The sequence below is a fragment of the Sparassis crispa genome (genome assembly GCF_003851025.1).
Source record: "Sparassis crispa DNA, contig_000006F, whole genome shotgun sequence".
Lineage (NCBI taxonomy): Eukaryota > Fungi > Basidiomycota > Agaricomycetes > Polyporales > Sparassidaceae > Sparassis > Sparassis crispa.
In genome coordinates, this window is record NW_020939753.1 from 1,240,355 (window position 1) to 1,261,398 (window position 21,044).

The 21,044-nt window shown below is 49.7% G+C and overlaps 4 protein-coding genes across 4 annotated transcripts; 1 reads left to right on the forward strand and 3 right to left on the reverse strand.

The window, feature by feature from the left end:
* Positions 1–114: 114 nt before the first annotated feature.
* Positions 115–11,085, reverse strand: SCP_0704610 (Protein rad9; the record flags this gene model as incomplete). Its single annotated transcript, XM_027760386.1, has 35 exons — positions 115–174; positions 229–379; positions 433–538; positions 593–806; positions 861–997; positions 1,053–1,230; positions 1,286–1,421; positions 1,477–1,558; positions 1,614–1,778; positions 1,835–1,928; positions 1,984–2,015; positions 2,064–2,204; positions 2,258–2,351; positions 2,409–2,558; positions 2,615–2,725; positions 2,782–3,231; positions 3,285–3,431; positions 3,487–3,682; positions 3,734–3,936; positions 3,987–4,091; positions 4,142–4,309; positions 4,362–4,509; positions 4,562–4,638; positions 4,689–4,878; positions 4,931–5,031; positions 5,080–5,481; positions 5,535–6,190; positions 6,243–7,024; positions 7,077–7,311; positions 7,358–7,591; positions 7,898–8,111; positions 8,172–9,964; positions 10,015–10,300; positions 10,354–10,654; positions 10,703–11,085. 35 exons carry the CDS (start codon positions 11,083–11,085, stop codon positions 115–117), a joined length of 8,922 nt encoding a protein of 2,973 aa, XP_027616187.1.
* Positions 11,086–13,333: 2,248 nt separating this feature from the next.
* SCP_0704620 (hypothetical protein) lies at positions 13,334–13,627 on the reverse strand (the record flags this gene model as incomplete). Its single annotated transcript, XM_027760387.1, has 1 exon — positions 13,334–13,627. One exon carries the CDS (start codon positions 13,625–13,627, stop codon positions 13,334–13,336), a length of 294 nt encoding a protein of 97 aa, XP_027616188.1.
* Positions 13,628–15,925: 2,298 nt separating this feature from the next.
* SCP_0704630 (hypothetical protein) lies at positions 15,926–16,246 on the reverse strand (the record flags this gene model as incomplete). Its single annotated transcript, XM_027760388.1, has 1 exon — positions 15,926–16,246. One exon carries the CDS (start codon positions 16,244–16,246, stop codon positions 15,926–15,928), a length of 321 nt encoding a protein of 106 aa, XP_027616189.1.
* Positions 16,247–18,505: 2,259 nt separating this feature from the next.
* On the forward strand, positions 18,506–20,831 carry SCP_0704640 (hypothetical protein; the record flags this gene model as incomplete). The annotated part of the gene is made up of 3 exons (XM_027760389.1): positions 18,506–18,553; positions 20,629–20,721; positions 20,784–20,831. 3 exons carry the CDS (start codon positions 18,506–18,508, stop codon positions 20,829–20,831), a joined length of 189 nt encoding a protein of 62 aa, XP_027616190.1.
* Positions 20,832–21,044: the final 213 nt, after the last annotated feature.

Sequence of the window (21,044 nt, forward strand, 5' to 3'; positions counted from 1 at the left end):
TGCAATTACAAGACGTGTACACTAGCAGTCTATGCACATGCGACGAAACTTCGCCCTCAACAGCAACAAGATAGACCAATAATAATACGAAAAAGTTCGACCAGCCCCGCACGTTCACGCAACGTCGTCCTCGGGCTCCGCCGTCAGCCCGTCCTCGTTCCAAATCTCCAGGAACTGCGCACGGGCAAGTCAGTAATCCGGCGCGCAACCACACAAATCGCGACTCACCCTCCTCCGCTGCGTCGCCCCGTCCTCCCCCGTCAGCAGCGGCGCGCACGCAAACGGCAGCCGCTCCCACGACACCCCCCGCTCGTGCTTCCGCGTCGCCGGCCGGTCCCCCACCGCGCTCTTCTTCCCCACGACCCACTTGCTGCATTTCCTGTTCCCGCATGTCAATATCCGTCGGGTGCATCCACTGCGAGCACGACATACTCTTCAGAGATCCCATACAGCCCCTTCAGGTGCGCCTTCAGCAGCATGATCATCGCCACGATCACCGAGCTCCGCATCAGAGCCAGGTTCGCCACCGCCGCCGGCGCTGCTGGTATTATCGCCGTCAGACGCAGAACGCCGAGCCCACCATCGCACTCACCTCGTCCGCCTGCCGGCTGCACCTCCGTGCCGTCCTGCGCCGGCCCATGCAGCTGCGCCAGCAGATCCGACGGCGAAAGCGTCTCCACCAGCTGCATCCCCGTCGTCGACAGCACCGCCGTCAAGTACTTCATCACCGTCAGCACCTCCTCCTGCGTCTTGTACTCGAACGTCCCAAAATTCTCCGCCATGTATCGCACAAACTCCACGTCGTCCTATCGTCAAAAACTCTGTAAACGTTTCGCACGCGCACACACCGCTTCACGCACCTGCGTCGACTTGCTCATCTCCACGTCAAACACCTTCACCAGAGCCTTCAAAAAGTCCTGCCGCATCGTCCGCTTCTCACGCACAAGCCCGTACCACCGTTGCAGCAACGCCGTCGGCGACGGCAGCATGCGATACCCTGCAGCACATCGATGGTCATCCGATGTCATTCCGCCCCGCGACAGACGACGTACCCTGCACTTGGCCTCCACAGAGCTTTTTCCGGTAATCGAACGACGCTCTTGCGCTCACGACGAACCGCGCGTTCAAAAGCGACGTGTGCTTGCTGTGCAATATAGCATGCAACGCATTCGCGCGCGTACTCAACGCGTGATTCGGACTGGTCTCCAACGCCACAATCACAGGGAACGACTAAGCGCCGATAGCTCAGCGACAACGCGGTTCCAGTCATTACGGCCCGACATACCTGCAGCGGATGTGCAAGCCCCTGCTTGATTGTGAAACTGAGAATGTCCACCGCCGCTGCTTGGATCTGCGCGTTTGGCGATAGCGCCGCCTGTAGAATAGGATCCAGGTATCGCTGCACGACGGCCGAGCTCACGCTGAGAAAATACGATGAGCGCGATGTCCTGTGACGAGGATGCGAACGACGCCTACCCCGAATCGGCAAAACCATCGGTGTTCCCGACAAGCTCCTCCATGTTGACCTTTCCCGGAACGGTCTTACCCTTGGTGTTTGCTGCGTACGGATCGAGAGGGTGAGCAATAAATGGATCACGAGCACGGGAGCTCACTCTTCTCTTTGGCCGCGTGCTTCGCCGCCTCCGACACGAGGAACTCTTGCAGAATTTTGAGAAGACGACCGCGCGCTTCCTCTGTAGGTGATGCGAATATTGCATCCATGATGGAAGCTGAACCATCTGACGTCATCAAGGCAGGCTGGGCCCGGAACAAGAACCCTTGAGAGGAGCAATTGTAACGTGATACAACGAAGAAAATAGCTGCGAGGACACACCGAGACATTGCAAGATACGGCCCCTCAAACCAGCGTCACCATACTTGTCATACAGCTTCAGAAGGCTGCCGTACACATATTCTATAATCGAACCCTTGGCAAAAAACCTCAATACGTGAGGCAATCTTCTGTCGATATATATACATTACCTTCGTGATACTATCGATTTCGGGGCCCAGATCTAGAACCCGTCAGCAGCGTTGAGACGATAAATGTCACACTGTCTTACTATCGCGTTCAACCCTCAGCCTGTCGAAATCGCAATGCTCGCACAGCAACGAGGCAATGAAGAGAAGGATGGAAAGTGAGCGCTGTTCAACAGCCGTCATAGATTGAGAAGCAGGTTTAGCAATAGCCTGTTGGAGACGGGCTATCCGACGCAATAAGAACCAAATTATCCTTTGACCGGAGGATGACTCTCACCATTACAGGACCTCAGGAGCGCCACCAGCCGTCCAAAGTCATGCGTAATGTTCTGAACAGTCGCACACATGCATGCCACCGTCTCCTGCAGGCCCTGCAATTCAAGCGTTCAAGATTCAAGAAAACGATGGACGGTGGGCATTCTACGTACCTGTAATCCCGCAGCCGTGGAGGGCTTGAGAATCATCGGTTGAAGTGCTAGCTGGAGTTCTTGACCAAACTTGGCCATAGTCTTGGGCATATGCGGGATGGACGCTCTGAATATCCGTAGCAAGTAGTCCGAAGTAACTTGTTCCTCCGGCTATCAGGACATTTTCTGTCAGCAACACTGCGTGCAATACAACGACGAGCACTTGCCGTGGCAGAATTCTTCAAGTACGGTAGCAACGTTGACGCATTGGACCCGGATAGAACGGCCGGATATGCTGATGTGAAAAGATGAATGGTCCGAATGCAATTGACTACAGTCTGCAACGTGGAAATTTAGGCACATCAGAAAACGGTGCTAGCAGAGAACAACACACGAAGTCAGGGAGGTCCGAAGCGTCAACCAACCCGTCGATCAAGGCTTCGCAGATCTCCGCATACTTCCCGTGCAAAGCAGACGCCTCCTGGCCTTCCTTGTCGGTGATGATCTGGTGCAGCATGTCCTCCAAGGGAGATTGGCGGTCTTTGAAATGGCCAGCTACACCCATAATCACGGCGACTTTGCATAACAGTTGCGACCTGTCAAGAGCAGCAGGAACGGAGGGCAGGCCTATCCTTGCTCTCTGCGTAGTTGGGATGGAGGCAGGTACCTGGAACCAGAGCTCTTCAACGGTCTTGATGGCTAAGTCCTTGACGGTATCGTCTTCATCTAGCATTCGTAGAACGAGGCGAGTGCAAATATCAATGCAACGTGATCTATCATCTGTAACACTATAGAAAGACTTCAGAAGCTTGATGACTCTCTTTCGGACTCCCAGGCCCGTGTCCTGAGAATGATTGTAAGCCAATCGTTTGTAATCTGTGCATTGACGAAGCTCACAGCCATTCGGTCTGCGATCTTCTGGTAATAATCTGCAGCAAATTTGGGGGAGTCTATCATGTACTTGCCAATGAGCTCCACAGCGGCGTCGCGGACAGCCGGTGAGCTGTCAAGCAAATGTCCTTCAATAGCTCTTCTGACGTTTGGCTGTGTAGAAGTATCTCGTCAGATTCTACAGCTGGAACGTCTCATAGCTACGTACTGCAGACAGAATACTCGGGTCGCTAGTGACAATCTGACCCAATGCCTTCAGAGCCTTAGTGCGCATGAAGACTGGAGGCGCGTCCAGGGCCTGCAGTACCACATTCAGGATCGGATGAAACGAGTTCCTCAGGCTTTGATTTGTACCAATCTCTTCAGAAAGGCAGTCAATGCGTGCCACTTCCTCGTGTGAACTCCTGTACTGACATTACTACATATTCGGTGCCACGGAAAGAGTCAAGACATACCCAGAATCAAATACATCAGAGACGGATCCTTCCCAAACATCGCGCAAAGCATTTTTCACTTTCAACGCAAATGGCAGTAACTTGCTGCGATCAGCTTTGGGGTCAATTTCATCTTCTCCGGAGTCACCCAGCATCGAGCCACATTGTTGCAGTGCAAGGGCCAATTCTTGTCCCCAGATGACAGCCGTGAGCTCACGCGCACTCTGCATAATCTCATTAAAACTATCTCAAAGAATCCATAGTGACGACTGACGTCAAATGCTTGGTCCTCTGATGATCGCTTGCAGAGGTTAGATGAGAGCTCCTGGTGAGCTGACATCAACTTCTGCAGCTGTTCCATGTCGGTTGTCGACAGGAGCTGTTATTCCTGAGTAAGCATATGTGCTGGAGATTAAGCAGTGGCAGTACTTCGTCCAACGATGGCAAACTTCCATGCGAAGAGGCACCGACATGTTGTTTGAACTTGAGCATACTTGACCTCAGGCGAGCAGCAATCACACCTAGATGGTCCAGAGCCATCTGTTTCATGGCATTATTGTCGGTCTGGCTCGTCTTCACGTCATCCAGTGATGATACCTGCAGCGGGTAAGTGAGGTACATACACTAACAGCAACGCGGATTCACAGACCATGAACTTGCATATGATGCTCAGTATCAAGCTTGCAGCTGGCCATTCCGGCCAAAAGAGTACGGAGAGCAAGTCAGAAATAAGATTGTCGAATATGACTCGGTATTCAGCCTCGTTAGAATTCTTCGTAACCTTGCTCTTACCCGAGCTTGTAGAGAAGTAAGACGTCGGATGTCACACGTTTGTAGAGACGAACTGACCGTTGCGTCAAAAATAAAATGATAGTCTTGGCAGCCTTCATCGCGGAATCCAATCCAGACACGTACATTCGGATTTCCTGCGGAGGAGTCACGTCCAAATCACGGACGAAGAACGTTGAAGACACACCTCCATGTCTCTCTCGTCGAGCAATGCATCAATGTGCTTGTTCTGGCTCAGATCTTGGTGGCGCACTGCAAGTACCTCTTCACGGAGTCTGTTTAGTCTGCGAGCTTCCGTTCGCACATCGTGCGCCGACGTTTGAACCAGCTGCAGCAGAAGCGCAGACACAGTGCGAATGGAACGCCCGTCTCGCAGGCTGAAAGTACTATTCAATGCAGGAACGTGCACTATTGAATAAACAGACATACCGAAATTGCCCTGCCTTTTGCTTGGTGTCTGAGAGTTTGATAAGAGACGATAGTATTTCTTCTATGATCCAAGCTCGTTGGTCTTCATGATTTGCAAATACCTGGGTGCGGGTCAGCTCCTCGATTCAGAAGTTGAAAGTGAGGCTTACGCTGCGAATTAACGACAGCGCATCCAGCCTCAGGCCTCTCATAGCACTGGATCCCAGAGTGTTGAGAACTACATTCTCTTTCTTCCCCCTGCCGTCATTCTCGTCTAATACGAAGAAGGGGCCAATGGCAATATATACCGCCTGAATGATGATACTCTCAGACATCGCCATGGAGTCTGCGGTGATGAGGTTGTTGATACGGGGAATGACAGACGAAATAGCCTGGAAGATTTCGGCAAGTTGGCGCCTATGAACACTCTCGCGTGGTGACCGAAGGACGTAGCGTAGAAGAGGTGTCCGCCCATGAACTTCCGCAGATGCTTCGACAAAAGCATACACCACCTTGTTAAGCTGGTTCTTGACGGAACTAAGACATGTAGTGATGAGTTCTTCCGAGTATAGCTACAACTCTCGACGTCAGTAACACAAACATATGCGTCAGTAAATAACAATACCTGTTTTGTAAGTCTATCGCTTGCGAGCAAAGCGATACAGCAGTCTGCAGCCAGGACGCTGTCTCTGGCAGTGTCCAGTACTTTGGTCAGTTTATCCAAGTCTACCTCTGTCACATCTTGTGAGACTGGCCGTTCATCGGCGCTCATGCTTGCATTCTCGTCATCAGACACTTGCTCGTCACTTGAAATTTTAGGTGTCTTCGACTTGGATCGTCTGGCATTGTCTTCGGCGTGCTTTTTCGACGATTTGCTTGACTTCTTCGCCGAAGCCTGACTAGAAGTCTTCGCGGTGGGCTCGCCAGCGCTACCAAATGGTTCAACGTCCTCACCACTTTTGACGGTTCGATCTAGAATCTTGAGTATTCGCGACAAAGCATTCGTGTCGACATCGGTCATCCTGCCTTTGGCCCTCGGAGTGCCTCCGATAGCACTACCGTCTCGAGAAGATAACCGAAGACGCTTGCTCGGCCGCGCAACCTTAGCTATATGACTGGTAAGTTTGCGGATGATTACCGGGTGGAGAAGAGAATGAGCGCCATCAACTGTATGAGGTGAGAAGAAGTCAGATGGGAGATCGTGAGGGCTGGCGTCAGGTGGTAAGGCGTCCTCGGCTTCAAAGATGTCCTCCAACAAGGTGGTAAGTTTCTCCAGAGGGGCTATTGACGTTGAGTGAACAAGATGGATCGTTATACGTAAAATAGAGCGTACCTCTGTCATCCCTCTCGCCCGTAGTACGTCTACCTGATTGCTTCACAGAATCGCTCCGTCTTACAGAGCTCTGACTCGTCGGAGGATACTCTTCGTCTGAACCGAATCCACCGAGATCATCATCAATCATCGCCTTACCTTTGCCTTTCGACTGAGAATCTTGACGTTCACGTCTCCCTGACGTAGGTGTAAAGTAGACCTTGGAAAGTGGGGGTACATCCACGTAGGCTTGTAGCTTCCGCTTTGAAGTGGGCGTAGTCGTAGCACTGGGTGTCGACGATTTTCGTAACGTCGATGGACTCGGCACAAGAACTTCGACTCGATGTATTCGCTTCACCGTAGGCGACTCCATGAAGGTCACATCTTTCCGCTTTCTCGGCGTTTGAAAGGGGATCGAGACTTGAGGACTAGAGCTACCTATAGCTAGGGGATCAGGAGACTCTCCTTCTCTTGGAGGTTCTCTAGAACGATAGGGCGTAGACTTTCCATCCCTTTGGACAAGAGTTGGCCCTTCTAGTTCGGCGGTTGTCTGAGCAAGGAAGTTGTTGAAGAACCGTCCAGATTCCTCTGCGCGATGCACGGGCTTGGGAGGCTTACGAGGAGGCTCTACAAGAGCATACGCTAGCGAGGAAGAAGACGTGCTTATGCTTGGCGGCGGCGGCGTTGGATAGGCAGCAGACGGAGCCGAGTGCTGGAAGATGGATTGAGCGAATGGGGTGCTCTGATAGGTGGACGAATATGGATACTGCTGTGCTGGTGGTAATTGATAGTGGAAGTATTCGCTATTCAAAGAATCAGACGTGTGGATGGTGGTGAACAATCAATTTCACTTACGAGCCCTGTTCTCCCATGTACCTAATCGCTTCATTATGTGTGTTCTCCCAATATCCTCCGTCATTGACAGGAATGTATGGACCAGAGATATGCCGCAACTCGTTTGTGTATTCGGTCAAGGATGAGAACGGCGCTTGGGCGTATTGCGATGCCTGAGTGTTGTAGGCATGTGCATGCGTCTGCATGTAGGATGGAGGCGCAGCAGAGATCGTCAAGTTGCTCAAATGTCGTGCAACTGGACACATATGAGCACAAAATCTTGCTCAAGAGGTGACACTAACCATGAACTGAAGGAGTTGCGGATGCGAAGGGATACACGGCGAGCAGTCTGTGAGCCTGCTGGACGGAGTCGGCGGCAACTCTCCCTACAGATGCTTCTGGAGAATTACAATTCTGGTGGTATCTGCCTCCATGAGAAGAATACCAGTCTTCCTTGCTCATGGTCTTTGAGAAAAAGCAACGAAAGGATGTGGCACGCGCGCGCGGGGGATAGGAAATGCAATTCACCCAACGATCTTTCGGACGCGGCAACTTCCGCGATCCAATCTCATCACGTGCACACTTCACGTAAACGTCGAACATAAGGCTCACAGCGCAAAGTACGTGAATATTAATGTATGGTAGTAGTACATTGGGTTAGAATACAGAATGTACACAGAGAAGTTGTCTCTGATAAGAAAGAAATAAGACGAGAAATAAGTAACCAAAACCAAGTATCTCAGAGAGAAAAAACCATACAGATCAGCCTTCCGAAGGCGCTGCATCAGAACTCGCGCAGCGAGATTGGTACCCCATGGTATTCCGGGAGCGCCTTGCTTCACTTCGATTGCGCGGCCATGTCACGTCTCGTCGTCTGCCGGTACTCTCGACATGGCGAATGTCGCCAAGCAACCTCTCCGCATGCTGCGCAAAATTGTCGCCGACAAAGCGTCGCAGCCAGAAGATATTCTTGTAGTCGACCTGCGACGCAACAATCTTGCTTAATTCGGCGAGTACTTCCTGGGTATGGTGTCCCCGCTCCAAGATGCCCTGTACCTGCGCAAGCATCAATACCGGCAACTATGATATCAGTTCTACTTCTGTCTTAGCACGCACCTCATCACTGTCAATCTCACTGTGCTCGTCTTCCGCATCCTCCGCGCCACTTTGAAGATCAGAAGTCTCGATTGACTCATGTTTTTGTTCTGCGGCATCCCTGGCATCCCCTTCGGACATGGCTTCTTCTCGTGAGCATTTGCCCAAGATGCTTTCGGCGACGCTTCTCTGAGTCATCTCGCGCCAGCTACCTCCTTTCAGCTTCTCCTTGTTGCCCAGCCAAAGGTGATCATCGCCATCAGTGATCGAGCCGTCGCTGGCCTCCGCAGGTTCTGGGGTGACGTCTTGTCCCTCAAGCATCTTCGGGCGCAGGTCAGGATGACAGTAGATAGGGATGGTCCTGCGACGGACCACTTGACGAAAGAAGCGAGGGGGTGGTTTCACGACGGCTTGTACCAGGTGCTTGCACAGGTGGTATGCATTGTATTTTTGATTCCCACAACCACATGTCCATGTTGCCACGTTCACATGGTAATCAATGCCTGAGTTGCTGATAGGTTTCTTTTCGAGAGTCCGCCATGCTTTTTTGAATCTGATCTGATAGGAGGTGAGTTTTTTCGAGCGACCGATGCGGTAAGTGTCCTCGAGTTCTTGAGCTCGCTTCATGTATGCAGGGACAACCTTTGTGCTCAAGATCCAGATTAGCTGATCCAGTCGAGGTCTAAGTAGGTGTGGAAGAAAGTCATGCTTGACTTGCTTGAAGTGGTTTTCGGTGTTCATGGTCGTGCGAGCCCGAGAAATCCATGGCGTCGTCGATCGGGCCCACAGATGCCACCGCCGGTGAGAATACCAGGAAGTCCACATGTACGCCCAGACCTCAGTGAGACCACGAATCTGACAGAAGAGATACATCTCGTAGACAGCATCACGGCGAATTTGTTCAGAGGTGTGTGATTTGCCATCACGTTCGATGAACAAGGGGTGCTGACAGAAGTGTTTGGTGAATAGATGCAGGAGAGCCTTGCGGTGTGGCGCAGGACAAAACACGTACGTCGGGTCGGCAGATTTTTTCTCACCCATGTCGAAGACCCAATCTGGTGCATCCTCTGCGTCAGTCTCATCTTCATCAGACTTACCATTGACATCGTCTCTTATATCCCCACTGTCTGCACCATCACCAATATCTTCACCAATGTCTTCCATCACATTCGAGTGGTGATGCTGCTGCAGACTCTGTTCTGCAGCAGCGTCACTTCCCGAATTGTCTTCTTCTTCAGAACTCGTGCCTGATCCAGATGCAATCTCTACGTGCACTACATCTTTGCTCCTGATGGTTGGTCGTCTTGGTAATCGTAACATCAACCGATGCTCCTGAGGAACCAGTGGCTGAAGTACACCGTTGATGCGGAACTGGAGCTGGGGGAGTGCGGTCTTCCTTGGCTGGTATTGGGTGCTCGACGGTTGGCGTTGGGACACAGGAAGAAAGTCCACATCAATGAAAGTGAATTCCCGGTGAGCCTCTTCAATGTCGTAGTGTGCCGGCATCCGTCGGAGGATTGAGAGCCGTGTCTTGATGGCCCGCAGTGCATGCCAGAAGCAAAGCTGATGCTTTGCATCTGGAAATATTCTGCGGAGGGCATTGATCTCACTCCAGTCTTTGTCAGACAGGGTAATAATGATACGGAGGTTCCATTGTGATCGCAGCTGATGAAGAAATTGTTCCAGTACGTCCTGCTTTGCTCCTTGCTCCGCGTCAGCACTAGATTGTACAAGCAGATACCCGAGTGGCAGACCGGATCCGTAGGCCTCTCCTAATATAGTGAACAATTCAAATCGTGAACCATTAGTATTCCCTGTCCAGGCGTGAGTATGTCTCGTTCATTCAGAACAACCCAAAACTCACATGTAGAATCCATGGCCAATTCTCGGATACGACCACCCCACTGCCGCAAGATATTTGGCAGACTGAATGCAATTGTCGTAAGCCCGGGCGGTGATGCAATCGGAACAGGTTGAACTGTATACAGTCCCGAAGAATTTTTACAGCCTTCTTCGAGTAGGATTTTTGCTGACTTAAGCTCATTCCCGTCACGTTTCCAGTTTTTGCTGTCTGCTTCTGACCACATCTGGTAGATGGCCTTCTTAGTAAACTGTGCATCTGGGTATTTGTCGATTATTTCTTTCCATAGCTATGTGGGTGCAATGTGATTAGATAGCATTCAAATGTATGGAGAATGCATACCTGTGTGGGTGTCATTGAGGCATTCTTGGCAACAAAAGCCTCAACGTCATTGGGGATATCAATCGAACAATATGGTATGTGATCATCATCATGCACAAGCTGTACGGACACAACAGATGAACCTTCTGTTGTAGTAATGGACAGCCAGCCCCTGCAATTGAATGACATCATGCTCTCCTTGTCGCGCTGTTTATCTGGCGTAGGTGCCGACTTCTTCGATTGCTTCTGGCGGGTTTCACTTTGTGCGCAGTAGTATCGGAATTTGATGCACCCAGCTGCAACATTCCATTTACTGTGATACCTGTGAATAGATCAGCCATGCAATATTTCGGTGGTCACTGGAACTCACGGCCACCGATAGCCTGTCACCTCCCACACCAACTTTGCAACTGTATTGGCAATTGTCTTGCCATCTTTTACATCCTCACCTAAGCTCCTGGTGTCCACTTCGGCCTCAATATTGATGCACCCATTTCCCGATTCTAGAACGGCCAAAAAGTCCGTGAAGGCCACAGTACTCAGCATACTTCCCTTTTTCTCTTCATTCTGTTCCTTGTATTTGGTCTTCTGTGTTCTTGACTTTCGCTCCGAGCATTCTGTGCATGTTGCTGACAAATTTCCCTTGTTGACACCCTTCTTTGCGAGCGAAAATGCATGAAGTGGCCGCAGCCGCTTGCAGGCCACACAAGTTCTGGAGTGAGAGCCACCGAGATCGGGGCTGAGGGAAGCCATAACATAAACAGAGAGGAAGACCAGAAATTATAGAAGAAGATGGAGTGTCAGCCACTGAATAGAGTGCTAGAAAGAATGGAGCGCGAATGACAGATGCCAGTCGACGCGCGACGCGACGTGAAGTGTGCACGTGATGAGATTGGATCGCGGAAGTTGCCGCATCCGAAAGATCGTTGGGTGAATTGCATTTCCTGCGGGGGATACGTAGAACAGCAGACGCGCTCGATATGTCACGCTGCGCGACCACTGTCATGCCTGTTACTAGTCTCGTAACCAGCCGTTCTGAGATTCGAGTGTGCACGTGATGAGATTGGATCGCGGAAGTTGCCGCGTCCGAAAGATCGTTGGGTGAATTGCATTTCCTGCGGGGGATACGTAGAACAGCAGACGCGCTCGATATGTCACGCTGCGCGACCACTGTCATGCCTGTTACTAGTCTCGTAACCAGCCGTTCTGAGATTCGACCCTTTTTAGGATTTGTGTGGAGGGTCGTGTCAGAACGTCTGGTGACTTTCGTATAGGCGGGGGAGGGTATGTCACATGGGCGTGACCTCAGCCAAAACTCGAAACATCCGAACTCGAACGCGGCGCATTCACGGGTTACCGATGCCTAGAATAGGGTTCGGGGTGCATATGGTTGCATACATGAACAATATTTATCAGCAGGAGGCAGGATGGATGTGCAGGTACACGCGGGATGACCAGCGTGACACGCGCTGCGCGGGAGCTACAGCCAGGAGAGCGTTACATACCCCCCCCCTCTATACGACTTTCACCAGACGTTCTGCTGTGCGACCCTCTCTTCTGTCCGTTTTCGGTAAGTCGCACGTGAACGTCTGGTCACGAGACTAGCCTGTTACTTAATTGAGCGAGTAGTACATCAGGAAAAGTCAAATCTGCTTAGCCTCCTTATCTGCCTTAATAAGGAGAAATAAGACAATCCTTCTTCTTATTCCTTCTTATTCTTTCTTATTTCTCCTTATTTCTTTTTCCTCTTTATAAGGAAAATAAGGAAGAATAAGTCGAGTTTTAATAGGTCTAATCTCTGGCACTATCCTCTGAAATTGGAGGCGTACAAGATTAGCCGGGTGCAGCGACTCGGTGGCTGCTGCACACCGAGCTGCTCATACAAAAATTCAATTTTCCTAAAGTCCGCTAGAGGTCCTAATAAAGATGAGTCGGAAGATGGAATAGAGGAAAATGGTCGATGATTGAGTTGGGTTGGTAAAGCTAGGAGGTAGACGGCCCATGCGATGGTCCATCAAAAGGTGATCGTCCGTCGAAAATGAACGCCTGCAGGAGTACGGGGTGCTTGCAGATATAGGCCTCCCATGCATCTGATGACCATCTGCCCATGGCCTGGATCATCTGGGGGGTGACGCCAGCTTCAGCTAGAGCGGTGGCTCCGCCCGATCACATCGAGTGGCCCGAGATGTCGCAAGGAAAGAAAGAACGGAGGTGTTTGATGAATCAGCTGCGCGTCGGAACAGAGCCATTGGACTGTAGCCATAGTTCATAGTGGCACGGGAAACAGGAATCTCGGCACTCGAGGTAGCGCGCGAATGCAGCACAAGGGTCAGAGTTTGTGCAGGCAGCTCGTTTGATCAGGATGTGATTTCCCTCGAAAAATCTATCAGTTTTACTGGTCGGCAACCAGAAGGAGTACGTGTCCACCGTGATTTCGACTAGATGATGATGTGAAAGACACCGCAGGTCACGTAGTTCAATTGTATCTGGCCAGATGAGTTCTCCGAGATGCATTAATGCGTGGAACCCCATGAGGAGGAGGCTGAGGAATAGGCAGTCATCAAGCAAAATGGAGTTGGTCAGTGTGTGAGCCGCGAATTGCAGGTCATCCTGCATGAGTGCTCATTTATGCTTCGCGGTGAATTGTAGAGGTGTAGACAGCCCTTCAGTGTGCGAGACAGGAGCTGAGCTTCATGGATGCGACGGACCATGGGGAAAAACTGCTCAAGTTCACTGCAAATCCCGGAAAGGTACGAGTTGACAGATTTCGGTTTTATGTGGCAGCTCATGTATACAACGTAGAAGCTGAGAGTGTCTTCAGTGGGTTCCACTGCCAGCTGGTGCAGTTTGCAGAAATTGAGGTACGAATTCAGTGCAGATGAATAGGTTAATTTTGTTGATTTGTTCAGGGCATAACTGAGGGCAATGGACTGCTCGTGCACAAGGCACTCCAGGGACCACGGTTGCCGTAAAGGCTGCCGTGATCAGTGGGAGGATTGGATCATTGCGCAGCTGCCCCCAGCGCATCTCGAGGGGGTGTAAAAGGTGAGAGTTGAATTTTGGGAATCAGCTCCATGACCAGCTCAAATCGTTTCCTAGACAGTGCATCGGCCATGACGTTCTCCTTCCCGGGGATATGCACAACACATAACTGTGCATCATCTTGGAGTAAGACATCCATGGCACTCTTCGTGATATCGTTGTATGCTGGGAGTGCTCGCAACATATTAAACAGTGCGACCATATTGGTGTTATTAGAGTACACCGCAATGCGAGAGATGGGCTCGACACTCATCGCAGTAGCCTCGTGTATTGCAGAGCAGACAGCGAGGGCCTCGAAAAAGATGATGGCATCATTTGGCGCCTGGCGTGGTAAATCCAAGTAAAAGCCTGCACATTCCCAGGGGAAATACAATCTCAGACCAACTCCAGAGGCATCCACGAAGGCAAGTGCATGCCGCAGATTGTCATTCAAGAGGTCCTTTGGTTCTCAATGGGTTGCACCTAGGAAACTGACACCTGTGGGATGCTCAACATGATGGATCATCCAGCGGAGATCGGCGATGATGCGGGTGTTCACGTAGATACCGGAGTGAGGATTCCTTTTTCCGGCTATCTTTGCATACACATTTGATAGTGCTGGCTTCAGCAGTGGGTAGACATTAAAGGCCCAGTTAGCTAGCGAGGGACTGAAATTCTTTCAGGGATCATTGACGATGTCCCGGTGGGATGTCACAGAAACGGCGCAGTTCATCAATTAATTTATGCTGCGCAGATTCCGGCAGCATTGCCATTATAGCATTCAGATCAATGTTGATGCCAATGTAGGGGTGCGGGACACCATTTGTTTGTTTCACCTGTTTGTGGGGTAGGCCAATTTCATCCCACAGGAGGAGCAGCTTGGTCTGTCCAGCTGGGAAGAAAGCATGATATGGCTCGTACCACAGCACATCACCCTCCTGATTGAATGCTGAGTTGTCATCGACAAAATTGACATGTGGGTTGTCTCGTTGGAACCAGGTGATCCACAGTACAAGACTCATGAATGCCGATAATGTTGCACCAATCGACGTGATGGTGACCGTCAACTGAGGTGATCTGCTTGATCTGCCAATATGGCGACATGGAGATTTGGCAGTAGGTCTGTGACACATCGGATTTCCACATCACTAAGGGCACATTTTCATGGTGCGTGCGATAGTTCCATAGCATGCGTCCCAAAGCTGGTACCCCATCCATTGTAACTTTGTGTGGGTCCTCACGCTGGATCATGGAATTGAGTGAGAACTGTCCTGCGCTATGGTCAGTTATGAGCCGCATTTTGTCACTGTTCAGTTTTGGGATGGCATGAACTGGCATGCAATACATTCCCGGGAGCAGTTGTGATCCGAAACTCTCCGACCACCGGCCCACTGCTACTTCTTCATCGCGGAGATCGCAGAGGAACTGGGTGGCCTGTGTGTCCGGAGGGTGAGCATGCACACTACCATCCCATGTGACTGGGTAGGTCTCTGCGGAGGTGTCTGCCCATGGCCAAAAACCTTCTCACAGGCCTCAACAGACTGACTCAACGAAAGCCTGATTGGGATGATCTTTGAGCAGGTTCTGGAAGTGATTGACCTTGATTGGAGATACGACCTTGAACAAGTGCAGATGTGATGTGAGGGTAGCATTCACTGCCGGGTTCGACTTCTCGAGTTCAGGGACATCTGGAACTGGAGATCTGGTGAGGGAAACATATGCACCACATTGTGTTAGTGGTTCCGCTCCCGTCCACACCATATCTTGCATGTATCTCAGTGCTGACAGTTCAATCCTTTCTCACACAGTCTTTGATGACATGAATGGCCGAGAGGCACTTTGAACAGACATGCTGGTATCGGCAGATGCTGTCGGAACTGCAGCAGCAGCCATCATTCCAGCGTCTGCATGGCTCCATCTTACGGCATTTCGTAGCACCTCCAGTTCCCGCATTTCCTCCGGACTTCTTGGCTTCATGCTCCAGTGATCCGACTCCGCCGTGGCGAAGGAACTGATGATGGAGGTCTGTGAATTGCTCAAACTCTGTAAGGAGGAGGTCACGGTGCTCTCCAATTTGGTGTCTAACTGCTCAATCATACTCAGGGACTTGGTCATGAAAGCTTGGCGCTGTGGCTCCAAATAAGTCCAAGATGTAGGATCCATAGTCCGCAAGTTCCTCTCGTCGATGGGAGAAAGCAAACGAGACTGCTGCGGAGGCACTATTCCAAGCGATGATCCAGTCTCCAGCAGATCCCACCTTCTTGGCGAGGACAACAGCTCGGTGGAGGATCTCATATTCTCCAATGGTTTCTTTGTGCTTGTCATCGTGTCTTGTGGAGAAGCGTCTAGTGAAGACATGGTCAAGGTCAACTGCCTGTCCCTGAAGGACATTACTCCACTCTCCATCCGGGAATTGGGGGATTCTAAGACAGCTGGGGAGATCATTCTTGGTTGCCTTGACGTCAGTGGTGTAGACGTGGATAAGGTCAAGTGTTCATCGGAGTTCTGGTCGAACATCGACGGATTGAAGCACATCTCGCATGGCCCAATCATACTGGGCTGGATTTGGGCATCACCACTTGGGTTCAGGCTCTCGGTCATCATTCTCACTCCCAGCCCAAGGTGTTCCAAGAGGGTGAGCATCTTCCTCCTCTTGTTCCAGCAAGTCTGGGGCTTGTTGCTGCTTTTGCCTTCCTTCCTTCCCCACTTTAGCACCGGGATCTCTGGATGGGTCCTGTGCATTGAGGAGTTGGAGGTAGGAGTTGAAATTCTCATCGAGAGAGGAGTCATTCTGCGGGTTAAAGAGGTCGCTCTCGAGGAGTATCCCGGAGATCTCTCGGATAGCCTGTGTTCGAGTGGTACACTGGGCTCTGTATTCATTGATGACTTCCATAATGAGGGGGGTGCCGATGGAATGGTAGGGCATAGTACAGTCATTTACTGGTCTTTGAGACACTACTGGTCCTTGAGACATTCGGCTTTTTCTTACTCAAATCTTAAAATTTTCCTCCGGAGTTTTTGGCAGTATATTCCAGTACTATGTATACTACTACCACAAGCTGCGAAGAGGGTGTAGTGAAGTGCATACCTTCTGATCCTACAAAATATAGGTATTTGGGCTAAAACTGAATTTCCATAGCAAGATCTACAATAAACAAGAATACCTGCCACCATATTTCTCCTGAGGAAAACATTATTATACCTTTCAGCTTCATGATCAGCTATTTTCCACACAGATCAGTTCAAGAACATGTTCACAGTGTGCATTCAGTGCACTGAGAGGCTGTTTGAGACATTTCTTATCAGGTGCGCAGTGTCACAAAATCACACTTTTAGCGCCATCAATCTCAGAGGACGCACAAGAGGACAAGGAGATGTATGATTACACAGGCAGGTCACCCTATTCAACACGGTTAGACCCTCAATGGTTGAACCCCAGGTAAATTAAAAAAAGGCCTGGGGTGGAAAAGGGAGAGGCAGACCTCAGTCTATCGGGCCCTCGAGTTAACCTGAGGCTCATTTGTGATGAGCCTCAGGCCCAAATGGTGGCTGCATCACATGCTTGTGGGATTGAGCAGTAGCATATTTTGTGCTTCTCAATCTGACCTTATTGGCTCGTCAAATATGCTTACACACAAAATAAATATATTAGCATTCTCTACAAGTCTTTCCATTGCGCGCATGTAATAATAGCTCGGGCATTCATAGCTCCTCCACAACTGAACCACATGCAAGTGTTGTGTGTCATGAAGTATATGAACTCGGCTGCAGTTATGTGGATGCAGATAATGTCAACCATGGATATCTTGTCATGGGCTGCAGTGTGCCTGCTGCCAGATGGTCAGAAGAAAGTGCCTGAGTCATTTGCCAAGAAATGACGGTCCATACCTTCAGTGGAGATGTCGAACATCAGTGCCTGTGATGCAGATAAGACGGTAAACACAGATAAAGCATTATCATGCTCACCGGCTGCCCTAAAATGTAGGAGGCCTACAGTATAGCCATCAGATGAGATCAGTCAACACGAGATTAAGAAAAGACACTTGCAGTTGTGGCACACTCACCAAATTTATATGCTATGAGAGTTGGCAGGTGTTGCCATTGCTGCACTGCTCATGTTCAGCATCGTGGTGGCTATCTCAGATCTACAAAGTCAGACATGGTCAATAATGAACACAGTGCTTCATTTAATGACATGATGTGACAGGCTCTCAATAGCATAAGATCGAGGTACTGGTACAGTCCACCACGTGATGATTACATCACAGAAAAAGAAGCAGAAAGCAGGATAAAATACAGGATGAAAAGCCTGACAGGTGGGCATACAGGCAGTCAGGCCTTTAGCAGGCCTTAACATATGTCCAGACATAACATGAGTGAGAGGGGAGAGGGGGAAGGGACATGCGGGACAAAGAGACAGGTCAGAGGATGACCGGAATATTGTTGTACTTTGTTTAGCCATGTGTGGCACTCGCTCACTCTGAGGCACTTGAAGTCAATGCACACAAATGCAGCAGTCAGTTTATTCACTGTACCATAAGTTTATGTAGAGCTTGGTATTGCATATTTCTGTAGAATAAGTAGAATAGGAAATTTAGGAGGTTCAAGTTGATCAAGTCTCCACCGATGGTGCCAGCAACTATGCTCAAGGCAGGCTCAACCCTGGTAAGGAATGTCCACCATTAGTTGCAAGCGATGGATAAGTGGATTGTGAACCAGGAGTCCGTACAGGAGCCAGTGGACTTAGACGTGTCTTCGAGTCGTGCCTTGCAATGGGATGCATGTTCATATAATTAGGGCAAGTTGAGCCCGGGGCTAAGTTTTGACCAAGTTCAACCCAGTAAACCCTCGGGGCAACCCTAACTCATTCGCCATATTTTATACTCAGGGTATTTGTGGGTTAAACTCAGGCTCACCCGAGGGTTCAACCGTGTTTCTAAACCATTAGTTGAAACTGAGTCCACCTGGAGCTCTGACTGTGTAGATAGATCAAATTCCGATTTCACCATAAATCAGGCTAGAGTTTGACATGGTGAGGCTGTTGTTTATGTACACTTAGGAGGTCTGCCTCCTATCTGTCAGTCAAAATCGGTTGGGCTAGAGCTTAGGTACACTTAGGAGGTATCTTCTTGTGGTCCTCACATGATTCACAATGGTTTTTGCTTCCTATTGCTTCCTATTCATCGTGACCGTTCTCATTGTGATAAATATGCTTTCCATGTCTCGATTGTATATGTTGTTGTGTCTGTTGTTGGTACTGGTGTTTAAGGCATGGGCGATAGTAACATCCCTACATGTTGGCATTCGAAGTACATACTCGGACATCGAATAGGTCGTCAACAATCGTCCTCAACGTGGTGATGGTCAGTGGAGCTGCCGTCTACCCGTTAACTTCGTGTCATTTTTTTGTGTGGTGGTCGGTGCTCAACGTTGTTTTTCTGATGCTGTTGCTGTGAATTACATCGGGTTGAGTGCTCTGAGTCGGTTTAAGGTGATTTCTGACAGAAATTATCCATATGTACTTGTCGACACACCTGTGGCTGCTTTGGCAGATGTACTTCCCTATCGTTCACTATTGGAGGTTGCCAGAATGCATCACGTTCGGCTCGACCACAACCGTAAGATGAATAACGTTATTAATGCTCTACGCATGCACTCATGCAGCCCATTTTGCGGTGCATTCCATTCAGTGGTTTCTGTGTTCACACTTCTGTGCCAGCTACAGTTGATTCACCATCCATCTTAGAGGCTAACAGTATGAACTTGAAGACATTTGCTGATACTAGCAGATGTAGTCCTCCCATTCTTCATGATGTTAAGCATGCATTTCCACCCCATCCACCGAGCTTAGGGGATCTTGCCCCCATGGTATCAGATTGGTGTGAGTTCCATCATTCTCTGCCATATGTGAAGGGGTTTGTGCTGTTTGTGGTGAGCTCGTAGTTCGCAGTGTTACAAAGCTCCTCTCTGTGGAACACGCAGACGACTTCCGCCTCTACCTTTACCGATCACGTGACAATGACATCATAGTGCCTAGACTGACCATGTGACAATGACATTACTGACCACATGACCATGATGTCATCATGGTCATTGCCCTTATCTATCCAGCACGGATCTACCTGATCATCTGACAATGTGTGCCTTGTGTGCAAGGCTTAGATCCGCTTCCTACAATACATACGACAGAGGCGTGTTTGCCTCACCTTTGCCTTACCTATGCGATACAGATACCGAACCTCATGGGCATGGCCCTAGACCCTGATACATGCGCTACACATGTTATGACCTCGCTGCTGCCTTGTCTTTGCAGCACGACCTTATCTCCATATGGACAAATTGTCTCTCACGAAGAGTCATGACTGACTCAGCACTCTCACGACCATGGGACAGACGTATGAACCCTGTACCCTTGTACTAATGCCAATGTTTCACCTTGACTAACACAGCCATTGTATTACTTAAGCATAGACGCTTGTAGACGTATATAAGAACCCCCTGTAGTAGACAGATTCCTTAATCAGAATCTACCCATCATAGACTCGTAAACCCTGTGTCCCGCCGGACCTCTCCTGGGCTTGTGTTGTGCCAGACCGGCATGACTAGATGGCAAGGAGACTCGGTTAGGTTGATGCTCGTTGGGCTGGTCGACTCTTGGGTTCCCCACTTGCGCGCGTTCTGCGTAACACGCAGCATGTTGACCTCTGTTGATCGTAAGGACATTGATTTGAGTGTGTTGGTACATGCTGGACAGGGTGTTATGTTTGGTGAGCAGACATCAATTTTACAGGGTGTTTTGGAGCTGGAAGGTCTGATTTTGCATGCGCAATTCATGGGTAGTCAGTGCCTTGATATATGCAAACCGTGTTTAGGTGGAATTGGGTTCCATCTCGTGCATTGGCTAACAGTTTGTGGTTGGGGAATATTCCATCTGCGACTTCATTTTGTGGAAAAATTGTTGATTGCGCATTTTCCCATAATTTTTTGTCATTCAGGTCGATAAGGGTCAACGGAAGCTATGCGCAAATGTGGTAGCTTTTCCTCAGCCGGTAGCCGAGATGTATAACATTTTACCACCTCTTCATGAGGACTGACAATTGCCTCGCGATTTTGTTCATCGGAGCTTGCATGTCTATGCAAGATGACATTAGACGCACTCCGTTGTTGGTGCATCATGCTGTTGTACTCAATGCTCTTTGTTGGCTGTGTCTTAATCATACTGATTATTCTAATGTGCTGATATCGGAGGCTAACTTGGCTTCACACTCCAAACAGTGTCCTCCGGTGTGTCTTACACCGTCATATCAATGGTGGTACTCCGGTGAGGCCATGTCTTCCTATGAGATGAATGAGGAGCGCGGAACAGAGGTTCGTGGATGTCCTTTTATGGTTTGTCGGGCACTGAGCTGATGAATAGTACATCGTACAAGGAGAAACTCGTGACCGTAGTAAAGCTCTATCTTTCAAACTGGCGGTAAGGTATTGGCATATGGTTATGATGTCAAGCCTGTGTCTATGTATCATAATCCTCAGCTCTATCCCAGTATGTTCCCATGGCTTTTTCCAATGTGACCACCAACACGATGTCCAATACTAAATGATAAATATGATAAATTGGATTTATACAAAAAAATTACTACAATACACAATAAAACATAAGAGCCTGATCGGTAGCCTGAGGTCTATGAGTT